We start from the raw sequence: 25199 nt of genomic DNA on the forward strand, positions 1-25199 counted from the left end.
CCATCTATCTCATCTTCTCTCTTCTTTTTTATTCAATGAATTTTTCTTTGTTCTGAAAATTAAGAAATTAATTTAGCATTTTTTTCGTACTTTCTCTGTTGCGGTTAATTGAAAGAAAAAAATCATAGAGGATGTTGATGAAAAACTAAAAATAATTAGATAAAGAAACAAAAAAAAAAAAAAAGAGGAGAGTAAACCAAGATCGAAGGGATTTAAATTTATAGTGTATCTATGGATGAGAATTCAACAAAAAAAATATAATTAAGAGGAATTTAATCATTAATTAGAGATTTATTAGTGTATTAAATAATGAGTAAGGATAAAAAAAATGTGAATAGACAAAGAAACGAAAAGGTTAAAAAATCAAAATTTAGATAATTTCTGGTGTGGCTCTAACGTGGCGCTAATATGGCTCTAATGTGGCACGTGTAAAGCACATCACATTGTGAGATTGGTATTATAGTGTTAGGGTGTTATTTAATTCACTCCGAACAAGAACACGAGAGTAAAAGAACACCCGTTTAGTTTAAGTGTTCAAACATGTTTTTTAGACAAGTTTAATGAAATCTTTATGTATTTTGCCTAGTTTTTAATTTAAAAAGTGAACAAATAATTTAGACGATACTTTGTATGCCAATTTTAGTGCAATGAACCAAACACCCAACAACAAATAATTCATACACTATTAATTCATATACTATTAATCCATGCATTACTAATCTCACTGCATTACTAATCTATGTATAACTTGTCTTCGAACCAAACAACCCTTAAGGTTACAATCTATCCTGCTCAGCTATTGAATAGTTACAATCTGTCCCATTCAGCTGAATAAGCGTTTCGTCAAAATCTCTCTCACAGAAACAAGGAAGTTCCTTAGGCGATCACATTTAGGTTACCAGCTCTCCTAAAATTTGCTAAAATGCCAGATAATTAAAGGATAAAGTTAATATACAAACACGAACACCTGTTTATCAGTTATCAGGAATCCCTAATTCCTAGTTCCTAATTACCAAAATACAGAAGGTCGAGCTGAGCAACCTCTGGAAGCGATAAGAATAATCCTCAAATACAACTGTTACTCCGTACAAGCAGCAACACCTGTGGTTGGGAGTCTAAGGCTGCAACACAACCAAGCCGCCATTATAAGGCTGAGGGTATTTTTATAACCTCATTTCAGAACCAGAAAAGATCCATGAAACTGATTCCCACTACGCAATGTAAGGACCCTGTTTGCATCAGCCTGCCAGATACTTGAAAAGAATGGAACCAGGAGCTTTGTCGAGTAGCAATTTCTAGAGGGAAAACCAACAAGACTCCTGGAGTTTAAGATATATAGCATCCCCACAATCTACATGTGAAGCACAAATCTCAGCATCGGATCTGATAAGAGATGGCTTCAGTGAGCATATTGAAGCAAATAGAACCAAGAGCAAAGGGAGGGAAACAATGGGAAGTACCCACCCCCAGGAGAAGCCCATAACTCACAGGCCAAATTAACTGGCAATTGACGATTCCCTGGATTTCTCAGTGAGTGCCTCCTTATCAGAATTGCCCATATCACCTGTCTGAGACTGGTTGGGAGGTGCCTGACTTGAACCTTGAGCATCCGATTCAATTCCAAGAACCGTTAAGACAGACCTAAAATAATACAGAAGTATATATCCTCAATAGAGATGAGTAATAATCCTCGTCATATACATGTAAAGACTGTTGAAGTGAACCTTGGAAGTGAAGATTTTATGTGTGGTTGGTTTGCATGTGCAACTAAAGGAGCTCTGAGACCAGGCGTTCTACTCAATGCATTTTCAAGCTGAGCTGGAGGTAGCTGAAAGCATATCAAGGTCATGAAGGAAAAAGTTCAGTTTAGACTTCGTTATGGTCTTACCAGCAACGTAAGCAAAAGAAACAACTTTCAACAAGTTCGTGCTGAAAACCAAATCTACCACGTACAGTCCACCTACCACCCACTCTCCAAACTCCAGATAACCCAGAGCAATGTTTGCTCACTTCTTTAATTGAACAGAAATGATGAGGAACAAACAATTTCATATGGAATTAAGCCAAATTCAGTAAGGTGACTTCTGGCTTGCCTCAAATTTCATATTACAAATTTAAAATAATGTTAGCGCTGGAGCATTTAAGATAACAAAACTTCTGAATAGTAGTGAGATTTGAAAGGTTCAAAGTGTAAACAACTGAAAGAAGCCCAAGTTCCATTTTAGAACATAATAAAATGTATGTTAAGAGGAGATTGTTAAAAGTTTGCGTCAGAACAGAACCTCGGTAATGCAACCTCCATATATTTATTGTCAAAAATTAAAACTATCCTAAAACTACCTGATCAAATAGCGGCTAAAGTGCATACAAATGTCTAAAATATCATTAGTTACAACAAGATACAGCATCAACTTTTACCTTAATATTTGAAGGCTCTGCTTTTGCTAACCCAATTTCGCTTAAACTATCTCATTGAGCATGATGATAAAATAATAAGTTTAAGGTGCAGATGGCATTCGTTGTGCTAGGATAAATAAAAACTAGTGGAGATCTTAAAGTCGGTTTGGGCAACGTCACATTTTTGTTTATATCAGATAGTTTACAAGCATTTGATTAATTAAACCTTGTGAATGCCATTAGATCAAACAGAACATAAATTCTAATCAAGCCAAGACTTGTAACGTAAATCCCAATGGTAAGATAGTTGAAGGAGAAACATAGCTAGCTTCTACAGCTAAGGCATACCTGAAGCAGCACTCCGAAAGATTGTGGCTTGGTCAAAAGGGCACATTTCACAAATCCTACCCACAGCTTCGGGTATTTCCATATCTGGACAACAAATATATCAGACTTCACTATGCATTGATATAGCTCGCAAAGTACAGGCAGCACATACCTGTTTACTAACAAGACGAGAGAGGATCTCCATTATGAAATCCACCTGCGACAACATTATTAAGGGAACTCAGGCACATAAAAGTAATGAGACATATGAAAAAGAGAAAACAAAAGGTTCTAGTATTATGAGGAAGGAAGCTGGCATTCGTTCATTCTCCATGTTCAACTTATACACAATAGACTTTATGATGCTATAGTATTATCAGGAAGAAATATTACAAGCCTGAAAGATGTAAAAGCAAGATAGTTTATTTGTGCCTTGTCGCGAAGAAGAAGAAGAAGAATAAAGAATAAAGATTCTTCTAAAGAATAAAGATTGACTCTTCCACCCAGCGGAGGATAACTGTAGAATCATCTCCTAGCAATGTAGCATAAGCACAGATACGAGCATTGTTCTTATCCAAGGGCTACAAGATGCAAAAGCTGGTTTAATCATTTCACACAGCTACTCATCACATTATGTATGCATTTATAACCGGGAGAAAGATACCATGACCGACAAATGTATCTTACCAGAGATGGAAAAGCACCAATAGCTTGTATTACAGTCCGCATGAACAGCAACGGAAGAGGAATTTGTTCGACCTGCCCCCAGAAAGAATAATATATTTATTCTTTCAGATTAATCCAGATTTCAGATTCAAAGAAGAGTTGAAGCTAGAAATGGACGAGTAAAAAAGGAGCTATACCAATTGGTTCAAGACCTTTGCAAGAACCTGATGCGTGAATGTCTGTCTCTGCTCAAAACAAGCATTGCATGCATCTGTGACCTGCAAAGTCAATATTACCTCTAAGTGTCAAAATTCCAAGAAAACGCAGAAGAGTACGGAAGTCAAAGAGGGTAAAGAAATATGCCTTCTTCAATGGAATGCCTTCTCTTTCAGGATCAATCCTATGGATAGCAATTAATGCTTCAGCAGGAGTTAGCACTGGACCTGAGTGAGCTGATCCCTGTACAAATATTTTTGAACCCATGTAAGGATCAATTGTGAGAAAAATACTACTGAATTGATTTCTTATTTTTTATAACCGTGGTGTTCGAGCCAGTTTGCACGCGCCTTGACTAATTCCACAGGATACCTGCTACCTCCCACCAGCACAAGGTACTAAGTAACTCTGTCCACCAACACTTAGGCAGATGGAAAGAAATCACTAGTGTTTTTTGCCTCCACTGGATTTGAACCTACGACTTCATGATTCTCTTCCCATTTCTTTTTTTAATAAAGAGTAGAGACCCATATTTTCAATAGAAACTTTCTTAGTTAAAACAACTCTGGAAGTTCAACAAGGCAGAATATGCGGTTCAATTTTCATTCAATACTCACATTGGCCACCAAAACCTATGACTTCAACAGTTTCCCAGTCAAGTTCAGACTTTGTAGGCCTTTTCACATCATTTACAAATTTTCTTCTCAAACTTGCAGATCCAGAACTTTAATCAACGAAGGCAAACAGCGGTTATACATATATCATACACAAACTCCAGAAAATAGAATAAGTTGTCTAGACATAACAGGGCATCAGGAGATAACACATAATATGGCCTCTAAACTAAAGCAGGTCAATAGTGAGTATGCACCAAAAGACCGAATATCTTCTACCATTTTCACCTTGAGAACCAATCTTAGTTAAAACTTTAGGAGAGATGAAGTTTGGGGCTACAGCCTATGTAACAGCAAACAGTCATTAAATACAAATACCAACCATACTATTAAAAATAAGAAGGAATATCAAATCAACTGTGGGTGTTAAAAAACAGAGAAGAGTACTGCATATAATTAAAGAGTCGCCTCCTCTCCCTCAAAGAAAGAAACTGACAGACTAAAAGATAGGAAATAAAAGGACCACAAATAACAGCCCTTGAAAGAAACATTGTTGATAGAAATGTAAACTGAGTACCTGTAGAATACGAGACAGAGCACCTTGGAATTTATCCAATGGAACATTCACAACATGTGGGAAAAGCAGCAAAACCTGACAAAAAAGCGATGCAAGAACTAACTCAAAGAAAGAGGGAAGTAGAACGAGAAAATAACAGAAACATGTGAATGACATAAAGCCAAGAAAAAAAAAAGCCAAAACAAAAGGAAAACCACAAAGACTGATGCAAAGAAGAATAATCTAACACTGCCACAGTTTTTTCAAGGAGTTTCTTTTGCAGTTCCACAAACAATGAACATCTAATTTTGGAATAACCACCTCATGCATAGACCATTTAAACTTTCTTACTTATTACAGCCATTACTTCTCTGTCTTGTGCACGTATAATCACCCCCTTGAGCATAAATTAAGCCAAAGGGAGAAGTGATGTAGCAACTTCGCAGCAGTGGATGCACAGAGAATGCAAGTAACAAGGGGAAGAAAATTGTACAAAATAGACCATAGAGAAAAAAAGTTAAGTACCTCGTCTTTTGACAAGAAAGGAAGTATCATAATAAGAAGTTCAACATCCTGTGAAGCACGAAAGCGAACTTAGAGGATCAAATACTGATCACATCATAATCTTAGCTTTTGGACAGAGAACAAGAATCTACTAAGCTACATGAGAAATGCTGCTGTTATCTCCACTGAGTTACCATCAGTTCTACTGATTAGCCAAGGATACCATGCACCAGACGCAGATAAAGTTACTAAATTGTATGCGTCTACAAGTCATTTCATATTTTTCCGTTGAACATTTCGACTTGAAACCCATATAACACCTAGTCTCCAACAGTTGTGACAAAATTCAAGATAAATGTAAAATCCATTGCAACATGCTAAACTTTACATTTCAAAAATGTGAAAGACGAAACTCAAGTTTCCTATTTTAGTTACATAACTTTAGGATTTCCTTTTTTTTGTTTGTTTCGAGAAAGGTAACAGTTAAAATTAGAAAGCCCAGCACAAAGGTTGTGCTGGTAACCATTTACAGATTCCAAAAGAAAGCAAAAACCTATCCTTGTTCTCCTTACAAGGATTCTAGCAAAACCCTATCCTTTAAGACTTCATTTAATAACTAGCAGAACAACCAATTTAGACAAAACCACTTCATTTGACTATTGTACAACCTTGGTTTGATTTTTACCATGTAATTTTAATGTCACACTAACAAAGCGCTTTGTTTAGTAACTTCTGATTACATTATTTTTTCTTTGCCCAATATAGGTAGGTTAAACATGTACTTATTACATGATAGCAACAAATTTTTGACACCAAATGTAAAAGGACAGTCTAGGTTTTGGCTTTTCTTTTTGTTATTTCATTCCCGTTTTCATTCAATATTTTTGTGCTTGGCAAAATATGATCCAATAAGTTAAAGCTAGAAAAAGAAAGTATTGCTAAAAGGGGAAAGAAGTAGATAAATGCCACCGAAGATCGTCTATTTTACTTCACTAAAACATTTTCAATGACATTACTCCTAGGAGAAATATTTCAAATGAAATTTCCTACTGTCACTCAACTTAAAATTGGCTTTATGGACCAAAACGGAAGGGCTTCGTGAAAGAGTTTTGCAAAAACTTATTGGAAGAACAAAACCAGCAACTTTTTGGAAAAGCTTTTGCAATAATTCAAAAATCATCCACAAACAAAATTAAATGGTATGTCCTCATTAGGAAATACCAAATACTACCATATTAAACTTCTGAAAAATATAATTAGAATATCAAATTTTTTATCCATCTAAAAAGGATAGTAATATTAGACAAAATTGCCCTCCATAAGTTTGTAACAATTCAATGAAGTATAAGGTTAATAGGTGAATGGAAAACTAAGACACAGAGTCAACTTCTAACATTAATTAATTGGAATTTTTTATTAGTACGGATTCATCAACAAACAGCATTGCCACAACTCAACTAACCATCCTATTACTTTAATATATTAAAATAGCATGTTAGTTTGTTGTAGATACTTCATATAGCAGTCCAACAATAAAAATCATTTTCAATAACTATAATCATACTTGATACCTTTACTTTAGTCTCATATAGCTTCCTGATAGTAGTTATCAACTGTAAGGAAGGAACTGTCCCCTCGGTCAACGTTTGCAAAACCTTGAGTTATGAACAAAAATAAGTATGTTAAAGAGTGTATTTCTTCTTCCAAGCTTTCATTAACTGGACATTGAAGTGCATCAAGACCTGCATCAATAGCTTTTCACTTCCACTTGGTGGATCTGATATGATCTCAAGTAGCTCAGATGAAGAACCAATTGTCCGAACTAGCATATGGATTTGTTGATGTATTGCCTGCATAACATTTAGCAGCTCTCAGTATGTTCAACATAAAATTAAGGTGAAGCAGGGTTAGGAATGACCAATGAAGCTGTGAACACAATTCTAACAGAAAGTCATCAAGGTTTAAAGCAAACCTGCTGTACAGCCTCGGATGCACGGCTATATACAACAAATATTTGGCCAAAAAGTGAGTGCTTCTGCTCAGCAACATAGACAAGCATTTGTTAGGTTATAGAAGTAGGAACAATGTCTCATCGAACAAGGACTAAATGTTCAATGACAAGCAACAATAGCCAAACTATGGAGAAGAACCTTAGTACACAGTGCAAAATAGAGCGACATGCACCGCTGGCCTTCAGCTATCGAAAACGGTGATATGCTTCCAGCAGTGGATGACTGAAGAGTGTCAGAGGACACATCTTTGGTGGTGATGGAAAATGATGGTCCTTCTTCCGTGGGTTTTTCTGAAGCAGAATCCTGAAAAAGAGAGCATCAAGTAGCTGCACAAAAGAGAGCTAGCAACAACAACACGATCGGTATAATCCCAGAAGTGGGGTCTGGGTAGGGTAGTGTCAACGCAGACTTTACCCCTACCTTGTGCTGGTGCCTGGTAGAGAGGCTGTTTCCGAAAGAGAGCTAGCAAAAAGCAATTATTTCAATCCCAGTATGCAAGTTATGAACTAGAGAACACATACTCAACAAGCATCATGAGTATGTTTCTCTCTCTTCATGAGTATGCAAGTTATGAACTAGAGAACACATACTCAACAAGCATCATGAGTACGCTTCTCTCTCTTCACTTCTATTTTCATCACTGCTTGGCTTTCTTCCTGGTTACTTCCTTCAACTTCCCATAAAGGGAGAGGGAAGGTTGAGGGTTCACATATTCAGACAAGTTTCCTTGTTCATTTGTTTTCTTACAGTAAACAAAGATATAGCAGCAATCAATTAACACTGAGTATGAAAAACAAGCAAACAACAGAATTCCCTCTTATTATCCAGTCCCCCCCCCCCCCAAAAAAAAAACCCCACCCACACCCCAACCCAAAAAAAAGTAACACGCAGAGAGACAGGGAATGTCTAATGTGCATTTGTCATACTCACTTGGTATGGCTTCCTATATCAAACTTTTGACATCAAACTAAAATTTACTGCACCAAAACACATTCAGCAATCGTAAGAGTATACTAATTATCCAATAAGTAGAATCTAAACAATTCTGCTTATGCCTCCTTACTTGTTTGCACATTGCACATCTGCTGATATGTGCACATCTGTCAATATCAGCATTTTTAAAGCAGAGGCTCTAAAGCACGTGCAGCAATACGAATATAAAGAGAGGATTGCTTTCAGGCCATACTATGTTAACATATTCTCTAAGAATATTCTGAAATTTAGAAGTGACTGCTGCACCCCCACCCCACTCCACCCCCAAGGCGCACAAAAGCAACAGCCAACCAAAATATGTTAACAATAAATTCAGTTTTCATAATGAGAATTAGCACCTTCTGCAAGGCAGGATTAGATCCATCACCATTTGAATCTGCTTTATGATCAACGGTTGAAACTGACATCAACATTTCATTGGCAAAGTGCTCTATTTGTTGAGAGATGGATGTCAGAGGATAAAGCTTATTGGCGACCTGCAAAAGTAACATCAAATAGCTGTTGAAACAACTGCAATAATCATAAAACTAGTCTGATTCACTAGACAGCCAAGTTACGTATGAGATACCAGCCGTATTGCCTTCATGCGCACCTCCTCCAAGTGATGAACAGCACTCTTTGCAATCAAAACAAGATATAAGTCAGAGCATGGTGATGTGAGCTAGAATTCCATCTATGGAAGATTTAACTTTTACCAACAGAACAGAGAATGGATTTCATCTGAGCCCATCACCTTAAAAGAAATGGATTTCTCAACCAAGAAGATGATGATACACGAAATCCTTCATTGCAATTTATAAGAAGGGCAATTCATATGAAGGGGCCACAAAGGCAGTAACTATGATGCTGCAAAGAACTATTGCACTTACACTACTCATTGCTAAGAACTCGCTATCTTTTCTTTTATATCGAAGTGTTTTACTAGTAGTACACCAAGTCAAAAGCAGGTAGTGAATGAATGCCGCCACAATCATCTATCAAATTTGTCCAATTACCCATGCAAAAAAGGAATTCTTTTTTTAAATAAAAAAGATCTATTTCTATCATCAATAAGATTTCAATGACAAATAAACAAGGCTCTACATCTTTGCAGCCAATCTACCATGCAACAGCTAAAGGTCATTGTCTCCTCTCATGCTCCATGCTAAGTTGCACCAACTTAAAACAATCTTCCTCCTCCTCATGCACGTAGCAATATTCTAAAGGTGGGACAGCTCATATATATATATATATATATATATATATATATATATATATATATATGACTTAACTACTCATTTCATCCTATGACCATAAGTTTAAAACCAGGGTAGTTCGCGAAACTTTGAACATCCTGTTTGTTCTTATATATCAAAACCAAGATACAGTTCTCCACTTGTTTGGCATTTCCGTCCTTAAACACTGAATAACCTGGCTAGTCATACTATTCCAACCTCTTCACAGCACTTACAAACCTTATAAAGTATCATCTAGACAACAAGCTTTTTAACCATCATACTTTTCGGAACATCTTTTACTTCAGCAGACCTTGTTCTTTTTTTATACACAACGGTGGTGCCCAGACCAACTTGTGTTCACCTCGACTATTTCACCGGATACCTGGCAACTCCAGTCAGCACACTTGTCGGGTAACTCTGCTCCTCCAAGGCTTTAGACAAATAAATAGAAATCACCTAGTGTTTTTTGTCTTTGCTGCAATTTAAAATCTGATCTCTCATGGTTTTCACCCACTTAATTGACCACTAGACCATACCTTGGGTGTTCCAGTAGACCATATTCTAGTGTAGCTAAGGTATCTATCCCCGTGATTTGTGTTGATTAATTAATCAAAATAGTTTCTCTAAGTCTCTTTGATCTCACTATCTCTTGTCAGAACTTGACGGATACGTTCTTAATGAATTAAGTATGCTCAAGTCTTTACCCTATTTCTCTGTTCTGCTAACTTATGTTATTTTATCCTGTTTCTGTGTCCTAACTTTAAGTACAAATAATCTAAGGCTTTACCTATTCACAGTAAAACCAATAGTCACAGTCGTTTAGAAAATTTGGATGCATATATATATATATATATATATATATATATATATATATATATATATGTATATAACTGATGAGCTTTTACATTATTAAGATATAATGTTTTGAGAGACCATAAAGATGGAAACAGAAAGAGAATGTTTGATTGATGACCATCGGCAACAATGTAGAAAGAACTAAAATCAAATTCTGCCCAGTGACGGAAGATCCTAGTTTAAACTAGCACTTCTTTCAACAACTGCCAAAGTGCTGACCCATGAATGCATTCTGGTATCAGGAAAGCTAAAACCTGCTTAACACATCTTGTATAAGAACAATCATATCCCTCACCACATTGAAGCACGGAACTGTAACATGCATGAGCAAGAAAGTCAATAAAATACACAGTTCATGTTTGTCTATGCCAGTATGCCTATATGAAAGATCTGCTAATCACAGGGTAAGTCCCTTCTTTGACAATGAGCAGACCATACAAATTGACAAAACTGCAATGTTGTATTGATTCAGCTCTGTATATCTCAAGAAAATATTCTTTCGCCTATCAACAACTAATCATGTAATAGTAGTTCTCTGTTCTGATGGTTGGCCAAGCAATATAAGAGAAGATGCAGATATGTGGCACTCAGAACAGAAAAGGTAAAATTGTTCCAAATAAAAGATACAGATCAAACATAGTACACTGACAGCAAACCTGTAAAGCAATTCTGAGACAGGCCTCTCTCATTGGAGGTCTCATCAGAATCAGGTTCCACACAGTACTGAGGCCTTGAGTGACTCGATCTCCACTATGTAACTCCTTCTCATCCTTTTCAGAACTACCAGGACAACATAACCTCTCTAACAACTTGAGAACAGAATTTGGTAAGTGAGGAGCTTCACCAAGCAATCTACTTAGAGATTTGTCAGAAGCTGGAAAAGAATCTCTAAGTGTTTCTGCCTGCAGGATTAACATATGCAGGAAATCAGAAGAATGCAAAGCATTTACCCCCCAGGAAAAAGGATCATATACATACCACTGTAAGTAGAAATGTTTCATATACAGATGCAGCAGCTGTTGAAGAAATGAAATCCTGGTCTTCTTCTGCACGCCCATACAACCTGTAGAGGACACGCAATGTCAACTCGTGCCCCTAAAAACATCCAATGATTAGTAATCCTAACACAATTAAAAGGTACAAATACAAAATAAGAAAAATATTACTAATTTTTATGCTGCCGCGATATGTTTGCCATGAAATATCATAAGGCGGTGCACAAAAGATAGAAACTTAGCAGGTCAGGCAGAAGACAACAATCAACATGCTACCCCTAGAGAGACAGATATGCACCGATAAAAAGGACTAGCGAATTAGAAGACAAAACTCAGCAGGTATAATAGACACATTAGAGCCACAATCGCTAGCAAAAAACAGAACACCACCACTAACTACCTCCTGGAAGGACTCATTAAGGGCAGTACATGCAATCCATAGCAGCAGATGTAAGCAAACTCAAACAAGCAGCACTAAGTCTGTCCCCACTCAATTCAGCAAGATTCAAAAAGTACTCAAATTCAGAACTCTTGTGATGGCTGAAGACAGAAGATAATAATCAACATACTGTGCTTCGCGACATGGAGAGATGTATTTGATAGATTAATTGATAAAAATTGAGAAGGAAAAGCAGAACTGATACATGCATCAGAGCCACTGCAGGCAACCGACAGTAGCACAAGCAGACAGCTAAAAGAGGCAGCAAATGAAGTATGTGTTCAAACTCGACCCTCTTGTGGTAGCTAGCTACCTAAACTCAGTGCAGCATATCTGGCTTAATTCAGAAGCCAGCAAGATTCCAAATATTCTCACTTTTATAATGGTGGTGACGGAACCAGCTAGTGCGCACCTCGAATATTCCACCAGGTACCCACTACCTCCAACCAACATACATACCAGGTAATTCTGCCCAAATATTCTCACACTTCACTCAGTAGTCTCACACTTTGCTCAATACTCAATAGTTATAGCTAGCCCACCCAAACCTAATTTACCTTGTTTTAATATGCCTGAATTACTTCTGTTAGTATCTTTTTTTATAACCGTGCACACCTTGACTAGTTCCACGGGTATTTGTCCATCAAGGCTTAAACAGGTAGAAAGAAATCACCTAGTATTTTTTGCTTCCACTGGGATTTGAACCTAAGACCTCATGGTTCTCAACTCACTTCATCGACCACTAGGCCACACCCTTGGGTGCGAATTACTTCTGTTAGTATTGAGCAGCTTAGATGTCTGCACCAGGTTCTGGACTCCTAATTACAAGTTTCCCTCCCTCCCTCCCATGCATTATAGACAGACCATGATACCAACAGTGAGTACCATTCGCAAATTAAACATGCTCCATGATGTTACCTTACTCAAAAAAAATTAAACATGCTACACGTAAAGCCACATTACTGAGAGAAGGAAAAGAAAAGTGAATATAATTGGCAGGAACAGCGCCTTGTTATAAATAGGCAAAAACTACAGCCAGCCAATCCATCAACTATACCTCAAACTAGCTAGGTTCGGGTTTTCTAGTCCTTTATATCCACTGGGCTCTATTCAGGTTCCTTTCATCTAGATACCAAATGATGTCTTTTTAAGGCAAATTAAGCGCTTTCCAAGTCTCACTCCTCCACGGGCTGCTAGGTTAATCCCAACTGCTTGGTTCGCTTTTATGGAAGATGCTCTATAATATCCTAATCTTAACTAAACATACATCGATTCTACAATTTAAGCAGATTTTTATCAGCAAGAAGTTTGTGAAGATCTGAAAAGAAATTCAAAGATATTTTTTAAAGTTTTTTCCTTTAAAACCCTTTTTAAAAAGTTCTTAAAAGCCTCAGTGTAGAGCAACGACGCACAAATTATTGACTATTGGAATGAAATGGGTCCAAACTTAAATAAACAGTGAAGAGTCATACACTTGCTGTTGTTGTAAGAATAGCAGTGAGGCACTTCTTCTACAGTTCTTCCTCCACATGATGAATGCCCAGAAATCTTTATTTTAAGAAGATAAAACACAATTACTAAAGTACGTTTTCTTTTGCAAACTTCTCCAAAAGAAAAAAGATCTTATTCGAAGTTATCTAAATGGGCCTTAAATCATCTCAAGCAACTATGCACATGTGATACTGAGCTAACTCCCTCCGCTTCTATCACCTTCAATCTTCTCATTGTCACCGACTCACCCTTATAGATCGATGAATCTAAGGATCTATGTAGTACATAGCCATACCATCTCAGGCGAACTTTCCTTATTTCATTGTCTACGTATGCTATTTGCACCCTCTATGGGTGTGATCAGTTCTATCTTGCCCAATTTTGTATAACCGCAAATCCACCTTAAAATCCAAATTTCAATTATCCATATTGTACATAACATTGTTGGTCTCACAACCATTCTATAGAATTTGCCTTCCACCTTGTTAGGTGTCTCTACGTATAACACTAACATTCCTTCATCTCAATCATCGCATTTTAATTCTAAGTCACATCTGCATAGAATTATCTCATTCTCCTGAATGATTGCACCAAGATATTTTGAATTGTCTGCACTTAGTCACCATAATTGAGTCCAATCTCACTTCACATTGGGGTTACATTTGCATTGCGTATATTCATACTCCTACTTATATTAAAGCCCTTAACTGGAGTGTTTCTCCATATTTTTTGTCATTCTATCAACTACCTTGCTAAATTTATTAATGAACACAATATCATGCAAAGTAAATAACAGGATAATCAATTACCTCATGATTCATATAATCTGACAATATATGTGTTTGTAGAAATTTCCAAGGGTTTAGCTCCGAAGAAAACTACAGTTTAGAAAAGAAAAAAAAATAGTTAAAATATGTCGTTCGCACTCATTAAATATATGCATTGTAAATAATCCTTGGGCAAATACCTCAACACCTAAATAGGCAAGAAGAGAAAAGCGGGTTTGAGAACCTCCAGCAACTGTAACTTGCTTATAAGCATCAATGACACGAGTGAAAGCTGACTTTTGTATATTATCCTTCTGCTCGTCAGGTAGGTGGATGACTGGAGCAGATATTTTGGGTAGAAGCAACTGCGGAGAAAGCCCAACAGAAGCTGCCGTTGATGAGTTTACGCTGGTTACATCTGTTACTGCTGCTTTTGGACTAAGCTCCTCAGACCTATCAGTTGAAATCGATGGAACTACCTCCAAAGATGACCTCACTAAACTAGACCCTTGCTCTTGGCTCCCATCCTCAAGTTCAGTGGGATCAACTGATGAAACAACTACGAGCTCTGATGAAACATCTTTGCGAACTACAGAATCTAGACCAGGTATGAAATCCTCATTGTTTTCAATGTCAGCAACATCAGATTGCATTGGTGAGACATCATTCTCCATTAGCAGAGGGGTACTTTTTGAAGAAAGAGGCTCAGTTACATATTCCGGTGCTTGTTCGCTTGCATAATTCAGGGCATCAGATGTAACATTAGTAGTGACAGAATCAAGGTGCTCGTCTCCTTCTTTAATTTGCTGCAACTGAAAACATGTCCAACAAAGAAGCCCGTGAGTAATAAATTAAGAGCTTAAACAGAGAGATAAAAAAGTTAATCAGAAACTCGCCACGCGAGGACCTTTACATATGCACCCCCTCCTAAAAGGTGGAAAAGACAAAATAACATGTATTAAGGAATTAGGAAAAGCATTTTAGACCTCCGGCTCGATGAAGACCAAATTTTGAGCATCTTTCTCGTCTTTTTCTGCTAACATACTGGACTGAGAAACGACGTCTGACAACAGTGATGATAATTGTTTAAAATCAGATTCAATTTCTGGCTTCAGAGGTGGCTCTTCATCATCATCAACTTTTGGCTGATTCGAAGGTAGATTTCTCATATTAGCCATCACAACATCAGCTAGTAAGTCAGCTGATATGCTAGAGATTAAAATATCTAATGATGCTGCAGCCTTTTCACCCTGGGCAACTAATGTACCAAACATTGCAACAAGTGGTTGCAAATGAACATTATCTCCATCTGGTCTGGTTGTTGTAGAACCTCCAGTTGAAACTCTCTCCTGGTTCGCACTTAGCTCTTGCTTTGGTTCCTTTAAGACAATAGGTGCCGACCGCATGCGCTTCTTAGAGAGATTATCATCTACCAGTTCAGCATTGTCCTCCACCCCTGATCTTTTCGTTCCAGCAATGCTTTGTCCACTATCCGATGCTTTAACTGAAGGCTTTGACTCCTAAAAGAGGTTAAGCAGTTTTGAGGACAATGAACTTCAAAGCTAGAAAACAAACTAATCTTTGAGGACTACGAACTCTAAAGCATCTGCTAGTGTGATGCATTGTTTGACATTGATAATAAACCAAGAGGAAAACTGAAAACAGGAACCTCTGGGATTGATGAAACATCCTTCAACTCTATGTGTCCATTATTCTGGGAATCGTGGCTTACAACTGGTTCTGCCTGAACTCCTGCTCTCTTTTCTCTGAGTGCACCTTCTAGTCTGTCCCGCCACTTCAGACCCCGAAAAAGAAAAGACAAACGAGTTCATGATCAATTTTTGAGCCAATTGAACATTTTTGTGATACAGAGTCATTGTGGTCAGACCCAGCATGAGCCAAACTATTTGGCCAATCAAGGAAAGTACAGAAAGCCTATCGAATTCTACTTCGAAAGATGAAACAGATTACCGGTGCAGCTCCTGGGTGTGTACAATTCAAGCAAGAAACAAAGGCATTCTTCAAAGCATGGTATACCCCAGAAACATGCTTCGCATTGCCGTCGGAGCTTGAAGGATTCAGGCTAAGTAGAACTGGCAGAATACGACCATAAAAAGCCGGCCTTTTAGTCGCAATTGCTGAAAGACTGGGGATAAAGGAACAAGTTATACTTTATCAGAAAAAGGTAAAAGGAACAAATCATATAGAGGTTGTAGTATAAGAAATATGGATCTCCAATGCAAGTCCATTAACAAAGAAAAAAGATCATCACCAGTTAATGAGCACAATGATCATCAAGTTAGTAATTGACTTCACTGCAGGAAATCTAAGCTGATCAAGCAATAGACCCAAACTTTGACTTGCTTCAACAGACAAATCCCCAACATTTAGTATTGGATGACCTCCACGAAGCCACGAAACATTGAATTGTTCAAACTTCCCTGAAAAAATAAGAGATCAATTTGGAGACATGACATTTGTAATGCATAAACAACTTACTTTAGAAGATATCACAAGTTATGTACTCACTTCACACTTTCAAAAACATTTAATACCTTCAATGTCCAAAGCAGGCGGTGGCTCCGAACTGACACTGGGATTCGGAGTGTAAAGTAGCACAACAGATTCCACAAACTTCAGCGCAAGCAATCTTCTTCCATCACTTGCAGGCTTATGGTCATGTTTCAAAGAGTTAGTCCCAAAGCGAAGCTAGACTAATGTATCATATGGTTCTGACAAAACTATATACCTGAAATGCCATTGCATATATCTCCTCCCTAAACTTCAGCACCCAGGCCCATGCTGATTCAAGAGAATCATCCAATTCACTTGAAAACAAGCCCTAATAATGAGATAGCGATTTTGATGTTCAAGAAAATGTCAGTGTGCAAAGTTCCAGCTACGAAACTAGAGAAAAGATGCACTTTTACTAGTTAACAAAAAATAGGTATAATTATCAAAGTGATCAGTAATAATACCAATACTCATTGGAGGAATCATTGGGGAAATGGTTTACATTCTCATGATGCTGGTTTACAATTGAAGGAACTACTCAAAGATGGTTTTACTACACAGATAAATGTTTATCTGTCAGTTTTATATGGATAGGATATTTTATAGATGAAAAAGGAGAAAACACAGTGGAGGGAGCTAAGTTGGGTTTATAGGAAAAATCCATATTTGATCAAAATGTCTCAAAACTGCAAAGTCAGTCAAAGTAACGGTGAAGACATAAAGTGTCCAACTGCTTTGTTTACAAATTTATACACGTACTCTCCCTGTTTCTTTTTATATGACATTATTACTATTCATAAATCAACAGCTTTTTGTAGACTAAAATTTCTTTTATACAGCTTAAATGTTTCTAATTTGCATAAAAGTAAAATTTATAGTATTATATCAAGTAAATTTTCTCTGATTATACAAACTTTATTCCTGGAAAATCAATGGATTGATCAATGTGCAAATTCGACGACTTGGCCCCTTTGTATATCAAACCATGTTATTCATTTTGGGACAGAGTGAGTAATAGCAATCATGGCATATTTGAACTCCAGGACTGAAGGTTAGGTCCAAAATTGGTACCAGATCTTAGCCTAGAACTGTCATGCAAGATGGACTTATAGGCTATTAAGTTGCGCGTAAGTACTAAGCGAAGAATAATTTCTTTCCTCCAGTAAGGTGTCTGATCAATTATTCAACTACCCAAATTACTTGTGTTAAGTAGTTAGTCATGTATAGTGTCTCACATCGGAAAGTAGATACCTATTATTATTTAATCACTGTATATAAATAGGGCGTTGTACAACACTTAAGATAATGAATAATATTTTCTCCCGTGCTTTCTCACATGGTATCAAAGCAATCGTGAAAGATTTATCGCTGTGCATAAATTCAGCGACTCCGGGAAGAGAAATCAGTCAACTGGAAGTCTTTTTCCGACAAACTCAGGTCTGCCGCAAGTAAAAAGCCATTTTTCGTCAGTGTTGTGCAAAAATCAACACCACCACGAAGTAGATCGGCCTCCGGCGACCAACCCATAAAAATATCTACGTCAGAAAACCCTCCACGCACTCCCACGCGCCGCCGGAAGAAATTTTTCCTGCGAAATTCCGACGTCACGCGCCAGCGCGTGGGGCCCTTTCCAGTCACTTTTTGGAAAAAAGTCGTTGGGACAGATTGTTCGCAAGGGAATTCCGAGCCAGGTTACACCACTTTTATATTTATCCGGCGTGAACAGTGATTTTAGATGGGTTTTTGATTTTTCCGGCACGAAAATTATAATGTCATTCGTATCAGAAGCTTTTGACTCAATCCGTTGGATCCAATCCATTGAATTCAATCCAGATGGTTTCTTTATCAGATTATATTGAGTTCCTTCAGTACAAAGCATGTAAACAGATATCTTCAAAGATAGCTTCCGTTGTTCAAACAGGTAGTAGCGTGACTTGTGTCTCCCAATCTTTAACCTCCGAGTCTTGGGTCATTGATTCAGGTGCATCGGATCATATTTCTGGTAACAAATCTCTTTTCACTACTATTTCATATTCTCAATCTCTTCCAACAGTCACAATGGGTCTCAAACCATGGCAGCTACAATAGGTCAAGCAAGCTCACTTCCTTCCTTACCTTTAGATTCAGTTCTTTATGTTCCTAACAATCCTTTTAATCTCATAGCCGTTAGTCGCTTAGCCAAATCACTTAAATGCGTTGTTTAATTTCTTGATGACCTTGTTTTTATACAGGAACGCAGTATGGGGCGGATCATTGGTACCGGGCGTGAATCAAATGGACTTTATTACCTTATCCTTGCTAAATCACATGGACTCACATCTTGTCTTCCTTCAACAACTTGTTTTGTTACTGATTCACCAGATTTATTACATAAACAGTTGGGACATCCCAGTTTGTCAAAACTTCAAAAAATGGTACATGGTTTATCTCACTTGTCCACTCTAGAGTGTGAGTCATGTCAGCTTGGTAAGCATACCCGCTCTCATTTCCCTCGGCGTCTTGATAATCGAACGGAGTCACATTTTACTTTAGTCCATTCATACATTTGGGGTCCTAGTCGAGTCAGTTCTACCTTGGGATTCCACTACTTTGTCAGTTTCATTGATGATTATTCCAGGTGCACTTGGATATTTTTGATGAAAAATCGATCTGAGTTGTTTTCTATTTTCCAGACCTTCCACGCTGAAATTCAAAATCAATTTGGGGTTTATATCCGCACATTTCGTAGTGATAATGCCCTAGAGTATTTGTCTTCCCCATTTCAGCAGTTTATGAACTCTCATGGGATTATTCATCAAACATCTTGTCCGTACACATCTCAACAAAATGGGGTAGCTGAAAGAAAGAATAGACATCTTATTGAAACTGCTCGTACCCTACTCATACAATCTCATATTCCGTTGCGTTTTTGGGGGATGCAGTTCTTACATCTTGCTATCTTAGTAATCGTATGTCAACTATAGCTATCCAGAATCAAGTTCCATTCTCTGTCCTGTTTTCCCACTTACCTTTGTTCTCTCTTCCACCCCGTGTCTTTCGAAGCACGTGTTTTGTTCATAACTTTACTCCAGGAAAAGATAAGTTAGCTCATCGTGCTCTTAAGTGCGTATTTCTGGGTTACTCGAGAACGCAAAAAGGGTATCGATCAGTGTTGTGAAGAGCGTGAAGTGAGGAAAAGCGACAACCCCTTTTTCGCTTAAAGCGAGAAGCGAAGCGCTCGCTTTTTTGAAGTGAAGCGGATAACCAAAAGGACAACTACATAACACATAAGAAAGGCAATAAGAACTAAGAATAAAGGATATAAAAATAAGAGGAAGGGCAGTATACCATTACAGTAAAATATGGGCAGCATTTCAAACGAAAAAACAGTGCAAGAAAATGAAGAAGAAGAAGAAGAAGAGGAGAAGAATGAGAAAGTAGAACTGAAGGGATAAAAAAAATTCGCCAGCAGTTCGCTGCTATTTGGAAGTTGAAACAGTGAAAGAAAAAGAAAAAGAAGAAGAAGGAGGAGGAAGAAGAAGAAATCACATACCTGGACCATACTTGATGATCTTGAAGTTGAAAAGTGTAGAAAACTTGAACCCTAGTCGCCTGTTTCTTTCTCTGTTGATGCTGGTCGATATGTTTTAAAAAAAGAAACATCTTTTTTAATTAAATAGGCTAGCAGCCCTTTAAAATAGAGAAGCGCACGCTTCTTACGCATCGCTTCGCATCGTCGCTTCTCGTTTTTTAGTGGGAAGCGAGCGCTTTTGAATACCTGCTACGCTTCAGATAGCAGAAGCGCTCGATGGGCCGCCTCGCTTCGCTTCTCGCTTTAAGCGAGGAAGCGCCCGCTTTTCACAACACTGGTATCGATGCTATTCTCCAGCGGTACCTTATGTCCGTTGATGTTACCTTCTTTAAAACCCAATCATACTTCACAGGTCCAGGTAATCACTTAGATATTTGATGATCTTGAAGTTGAAAAGTGTAGAAAACTTGAACCCTAGTCGCCTGTTTCTTTCTCTGTTGATGCTGGTCGATATGTTTTAAAAAAGGAACATCTTTTTTAATTAAATAGGCTAGCAGCCCTTTAAAATAGAGAAGCGCACGCTTCTTACGCATCGCTTCGCATCGTCGCTTCTCGTTTTTTAGTGGGAAGCGAGCGCTTTTGAATACCTGCTACGCTTCAGATAGCAGAAGCGCTCGATGGGTCGCCTCGCTTCGCTTCTCGCTTTAAGCGAGGAAGCGCCCGCTTTTCACAACACTGGTATCGATGCTATTCTCCAGCGGTACCTTATGTCCGTTGATGTTACCTTCTTTGAAACCCAATCATACTTCACAGGTCCAGGTAATCACTTAGATATTTCTGAGGTGCTACCAGTTTCAACTTTTGGAGATTCAGTCACTATCTCCCATTCATCTTCCTCTACAACTCCAGCTCCACCACTTACAGCTCCAGTTGCAGCTCCACCACCTACAGCTCCAGTTACACCACTTATAGCTCCAGTTCCACTACCTAGTCTAGTTCAATCTTCTGCAGCTCCACCATTCTTAACTTATCATCACCGTCCACATCCAGCACCAGGCCCAGGTGATTCACGTCCTGCATCAGATTCTGCACCTACTACGGACTTGTATCCTCTTAGTCAACCAATTGCACTCCGCAAAGGTGTACGATCCACACTTAATCCTAATCCCCATTATGTCGGTTTAAGATATCATCATCTGTCATTACCTCATTATGTTTTTATATCATCTTTGTCCAATGATTCTATCCCTAAGTCTACAGGTGAGGCACTATCTCATCCAGGATGGCGACAGGATATGATTGACGAGATGTCTGCTTTTCATGCGAGTGGCACATAGGAGCTTGTTCCTCTTCCTTCGGGTAAAGTCTACTGTTGGTTGTCATTGGGTTTATGCAGTCAAAGTCGGCCCGGATAGCCAGGTTGATCGGCTTAAGGCTTGTCTTGTTGCAAAAGGATACACTCAGATTTTTGGGCTTGATTATAGTGACACTTTCTCTCCCGTGGCTAAAGTAGCATATGTTCGTCTCTTTTTATCCATGGTTGTTGTACGTCATTGGCCTCTTTATCAGTTAGACATTAAGAATGCTTTTCTCCACGGTGATCTTGAGGAAGAAGTTTATATAGAGCAACCACCTAGTTTTGTTGCTCAGGGGGAGTTTAGTGGTCTTGCATGCCGATTGCGCAGGTCACTATATGGTTTGAAACAGTCCCCTCGAGCTTGGGTTGGTAAGTTCAGCACAGTTATTCAGGAATTCGGCATGATTCGTAGTGAAGCTGATCACTCTGTGTTTTATCGGCATTCTGCTCCTAATCTGTGTATTTATCAGGTGGTTTATGTTGATGATATTATTATTACTGGCAATGATCAGGATGGTATTACTAATCTGAAGCAACATCTCTTTCAGTACTTCCAGACTAAGAATCTGAGCAGATTGAAGTATTTTTTAGGTATTGAGGTCGCTCAGTCTAGTTCAGGTATCGTTATTTCACAGCGGAAGTATGCCTTAGACATTCTTGAGGAGACTCGAATGATGGGCTGCATACCTGTTGACACTCCTATGGATCCAAATGTTAAGCTTCTTCCAGGACAGGGGGAGCCTCTTAGAGATCCTACGAGATATAGGAGGTTGGTTGGCAAATTAAATTACCTCACAGTGACTAGACCTGATATTTCTTTTTCGGTGAGTATTGTAAGTCAGTTTATGGATTGTCCCTGTGATAGTCACTGGGATGCAGTTGTTCGCATTCTTCGGTATATAAAGTCAGCTCCAGGCAAAGGATTACTATTCGAGAATCGAGGCCACAAGCAGATTGTTGGGTACACAGATGCTGATTGGGCAGGATCACCTTCTGATAGACGTTCTACGTCTTGATATTGTGCTCTAGTAGGAGGTAATTTGGTCTCTTGGAAGAGCAAAAAAAATAATGTAGTTGCTCGATCTAGCGCCGAAGCTGAATATCGGGCCATGACTATGGCAACGTGTGAGCTAGTTTGGGTCAAGTAGTTGCTCAAGGAGTTGAAGTTCGGAGAAATCAGCAAGATGGAACTGGTGTGTGATAATCAAGTTGCTCTTCATATTGCGTCAAATCCGGTGTTTCATGGAGGACTAAACACATTGAAATCGACTGTCACTTTGTCAGAGCAAAGATACTCTCAGGAGATATTGTTAGAGAGTTTGTGAAGTCGAATGACCAGCTAGCAGATATTTTCACTACGTCTCTTACTGGTTCTCGTATTGGTTACATCTGTAACAAACTTGGCACATATGATTTATATGCACCGGCTTGAGGGGGAGTGTTAAGTAGTTAGTCATGTATAGTGTCCCACATCGGGAAGTAGATACCTATTATTATGTAATCACTGTATATAAATAGGGCGTTGTACAACACTTTAAATAATGAATAATATTTTCTCCCGTGTTTTCTCACAACTTGATCCAAAAAAAGAATTAAGGTGCTTCAAGCTGTTGCTGTTAATGTCAACAGATATCATACATGATCCCGTTGTTATTCATAAGAAAGGCAGATAGTTAATAATAAAGTTCATTGGTTAGAGAGGTGACTGTGAAAATAGACAACAAATTGCTTATGTAAGTATGATAACTGCCAATCCAATAAGCTAAAAACTTGCAGACAGTTGATCTCTGAAGATCTTAAATCTGGATAAAAGCAAATGAGTCATATTTGAAGTTCAGAATTCAGATCCGAAACAGTCAACTACCTGGATTGCAACTTTGACTAGAGTACACCGAAATATATCAATTCCACAAGTGATTGCTTGTCGAGCAACAGCTGGCATATCATCCTTCAAGGCAGAGATCAACACGGGTACAATATCAGGTATGAATTCTCCATGTTTGAATCCAATATAACCAACCATCCTGAACAAATAATGCATCTTTTCAATTTGCCTCCTCATGATATGGAGTTGTGAAATCCAGTAGATTGCAAAACACGCTTTACAGACAGAAGCCTGCTTATTCAATTCTGAAAACTGTACTGGGTAAGACAGCACCAAGAGAGCATGCCAAGTGTATAATGAAAAGGAGCTCAGTTGAAATATAATGACCAAACTGGCAGGAAAAATTTCATGCTATGGTCAAATGTCAATATGAAATAAGTAAACTCATAAGACAATTAAGCTGGCAGTGTAAAAGACATCTTGTGAGGTCTTAAAAAGCATAACATACATGAGCAATAACCAGAATCTAATAATAACTAAGTATTTCAAGAATTTTACAGTAGATAAGCACTAATCTCTCACTTACTCTAACTAGAAATTTATCAAAAAATCCAGTGCAGCAGCCAGCAAGTAAAAGACATTGGAGCATTCTACTGGGCAGTGCTTTGCCTCAATAGCTAACATATATAGAATGGCAGCCTCATCTGTGTCCCCTAGAACTAAACTAAAAATTTCCATTTTCCTTGCTCCTCGGTTTTCACATTTTATAATCAACAGGGTCTTGTTATCAAAAAAATAATCAACAGACTACCAAAGCCAGTTGAGACTTGCATATAAATCTAGACTGTTCATCTCCTTATATTTGGACTCATTTATCTCCAGTACTCAGCAATTTGCAGTTTGCTTTTTCTTTTTGATGATGCTACTGTCCTCCCACCAGCATAGGGTACCAGGTAATTTGCGGTTTCTAACATTAGAAGGTCTTTACATTTTCTACTTACATAAGAATCGTGCAAGAATTAACATAAAGCAAGAGACTGGCAGAAAACTGAAGAAAAAATCATATAAAAAATATAAAAGACACGAACTTTATTAGGAGTACTATATAACTGTACTGCCATCAAATTACAAGGTAATGGACGAAATGCCAAAATTACATGTACTCCTTATATTGCAAACAAAGAGAGAGGCGCGTGAAAGAAACGTACTCAGCGGTTAATTTACGAACAGGGCTAAACCGATCAGATACGAGGTCAAGGAGAGAAGGGAGGAATTCAGAGAGCAACTGAGAGTCGGCGCCGGCGAGTTCATTATTTAACCGGCGCAAGCTGTGAAGCTTCGACGGAACATCGGAAGCAAACTTGGCAGCGCTGAGTAAACTCGCTATCCTTTCTCGTGAAATCGGAGACATCATTCCCACCATTGTTAAAAAGCGGAACCCTAGATTTCGATGAACTTCAGTTGTTGTGCGAAAACATTCTTGTGAAAAGCAATGAATTTGAAGGGAAAGGATTCGATGGTTTTGTACTGCCGGAATTTTTCAGCCGCCGAAAGTTTGCTCCCCGCTACTGTGTGACGGAGTGTGTCCCAAGCAGCATAGGAATTAGGATTATTATAAATAAATTAAATCGAAAAGAATAGACGGAGCCATACAATGTACTATGTTTGTTAAAATTATATTAAGACATTTTGGTTCGGTATTTTTGGTATTCGGTTTCGTAAAATATTATATCAATACCGTACCTAATTAAATTCGGTATGGTTCGATTTTTTCCTTCGATTTATTCGGTTCGGTAACTTCGGTTTATTCGGTTTGAATACTAACTAGTGCATAGATTCATAAACGATAATATTCTTAATTAAAATACTTAAAAGTACAAAATTAAAAACGTTTGTTAATAAAAGTTTTGTCCAAAACCAGCATATATCAACCTAGAGAAAAC

The 25199-nt window shown here is 38.0% G+C and overlaps 1 protein-coding gene across 6 annotated transcripts; it reads right to left on the reverse strand.

Annotated features, from left to right (window-relative positions):
* Nucleotides 1-700: 700 nt before the first annotated feature.
* LOC104093925 (uncharacterized) lies at nt 701-24881 on the reverse strand. Of its 6 annotated transcripts, none has more exons than XM_070181776.1 (28): nt 24465-24881; nt 23296-23647; nt 16799-16891; nt 16605-16719; nt 16322-16490; nt 16021-16195; nt 15719-15844; nt 15036-15569; nt 14250-14861; nt 14092-14160; nt 11336-11452; nt 11014-11259; nt 8854-8901; nt 8624-8761; nt 7431-7595; nt 7253-7315; nt 7023-7130; nt 6852-6935; nt 5302-5349; nt 4798-4872; nt 3754-3849; nt 3588-3668; nt 3412-3483; nt 2897-2941; nt 2746-2829; nt 1725-1828; nt 1489-1641; nt 701-1383 (listed from the first exon to the last, which is right to left on the reverse strand). In XM_070181776.1, exons 1-27 carry the CDS (start codon nt 24677-24679, stop codon nt 1497-1499), a joined length of 4179 nt encoding a protein of 1392 aa, XP_070037877.1. In that variant the 5' UTR covers nt 24680-24881; the 3' UTR covers nt 701-1383; nt 1489-1496. The 6 variants fall into 6 exon arrangements, with proteins under 6 accessions (XP_070037877.1, XP_070037878.1, XP_070037876.1 ...); XM_070181777.1 differs by having other exon boundaries at nt 701-1351; nt 1465-1641; XM_070181775.1 differs by having other exon boundaries at nt 1465-1641.
* Nucleotides 24882-25199: the final 318 nt, after the last annotated feature.

Source organism: Nicotiana tomentosiformis, chromosome 7 (genome assembly GCF_000390325.3).
Source record: "Nicotiana tomentosiformis chromosome 7, ASM39032v3, whole genome shotgun sequence".
Classification (NCBI taxonomy): domain Eukaryota; kingdom Viridiplantae; phylum Streptophyta; class Magnoliopsida; order Solanales; family Solanaceae; genus Nicotiana; species Nicotiana tomentosiformis.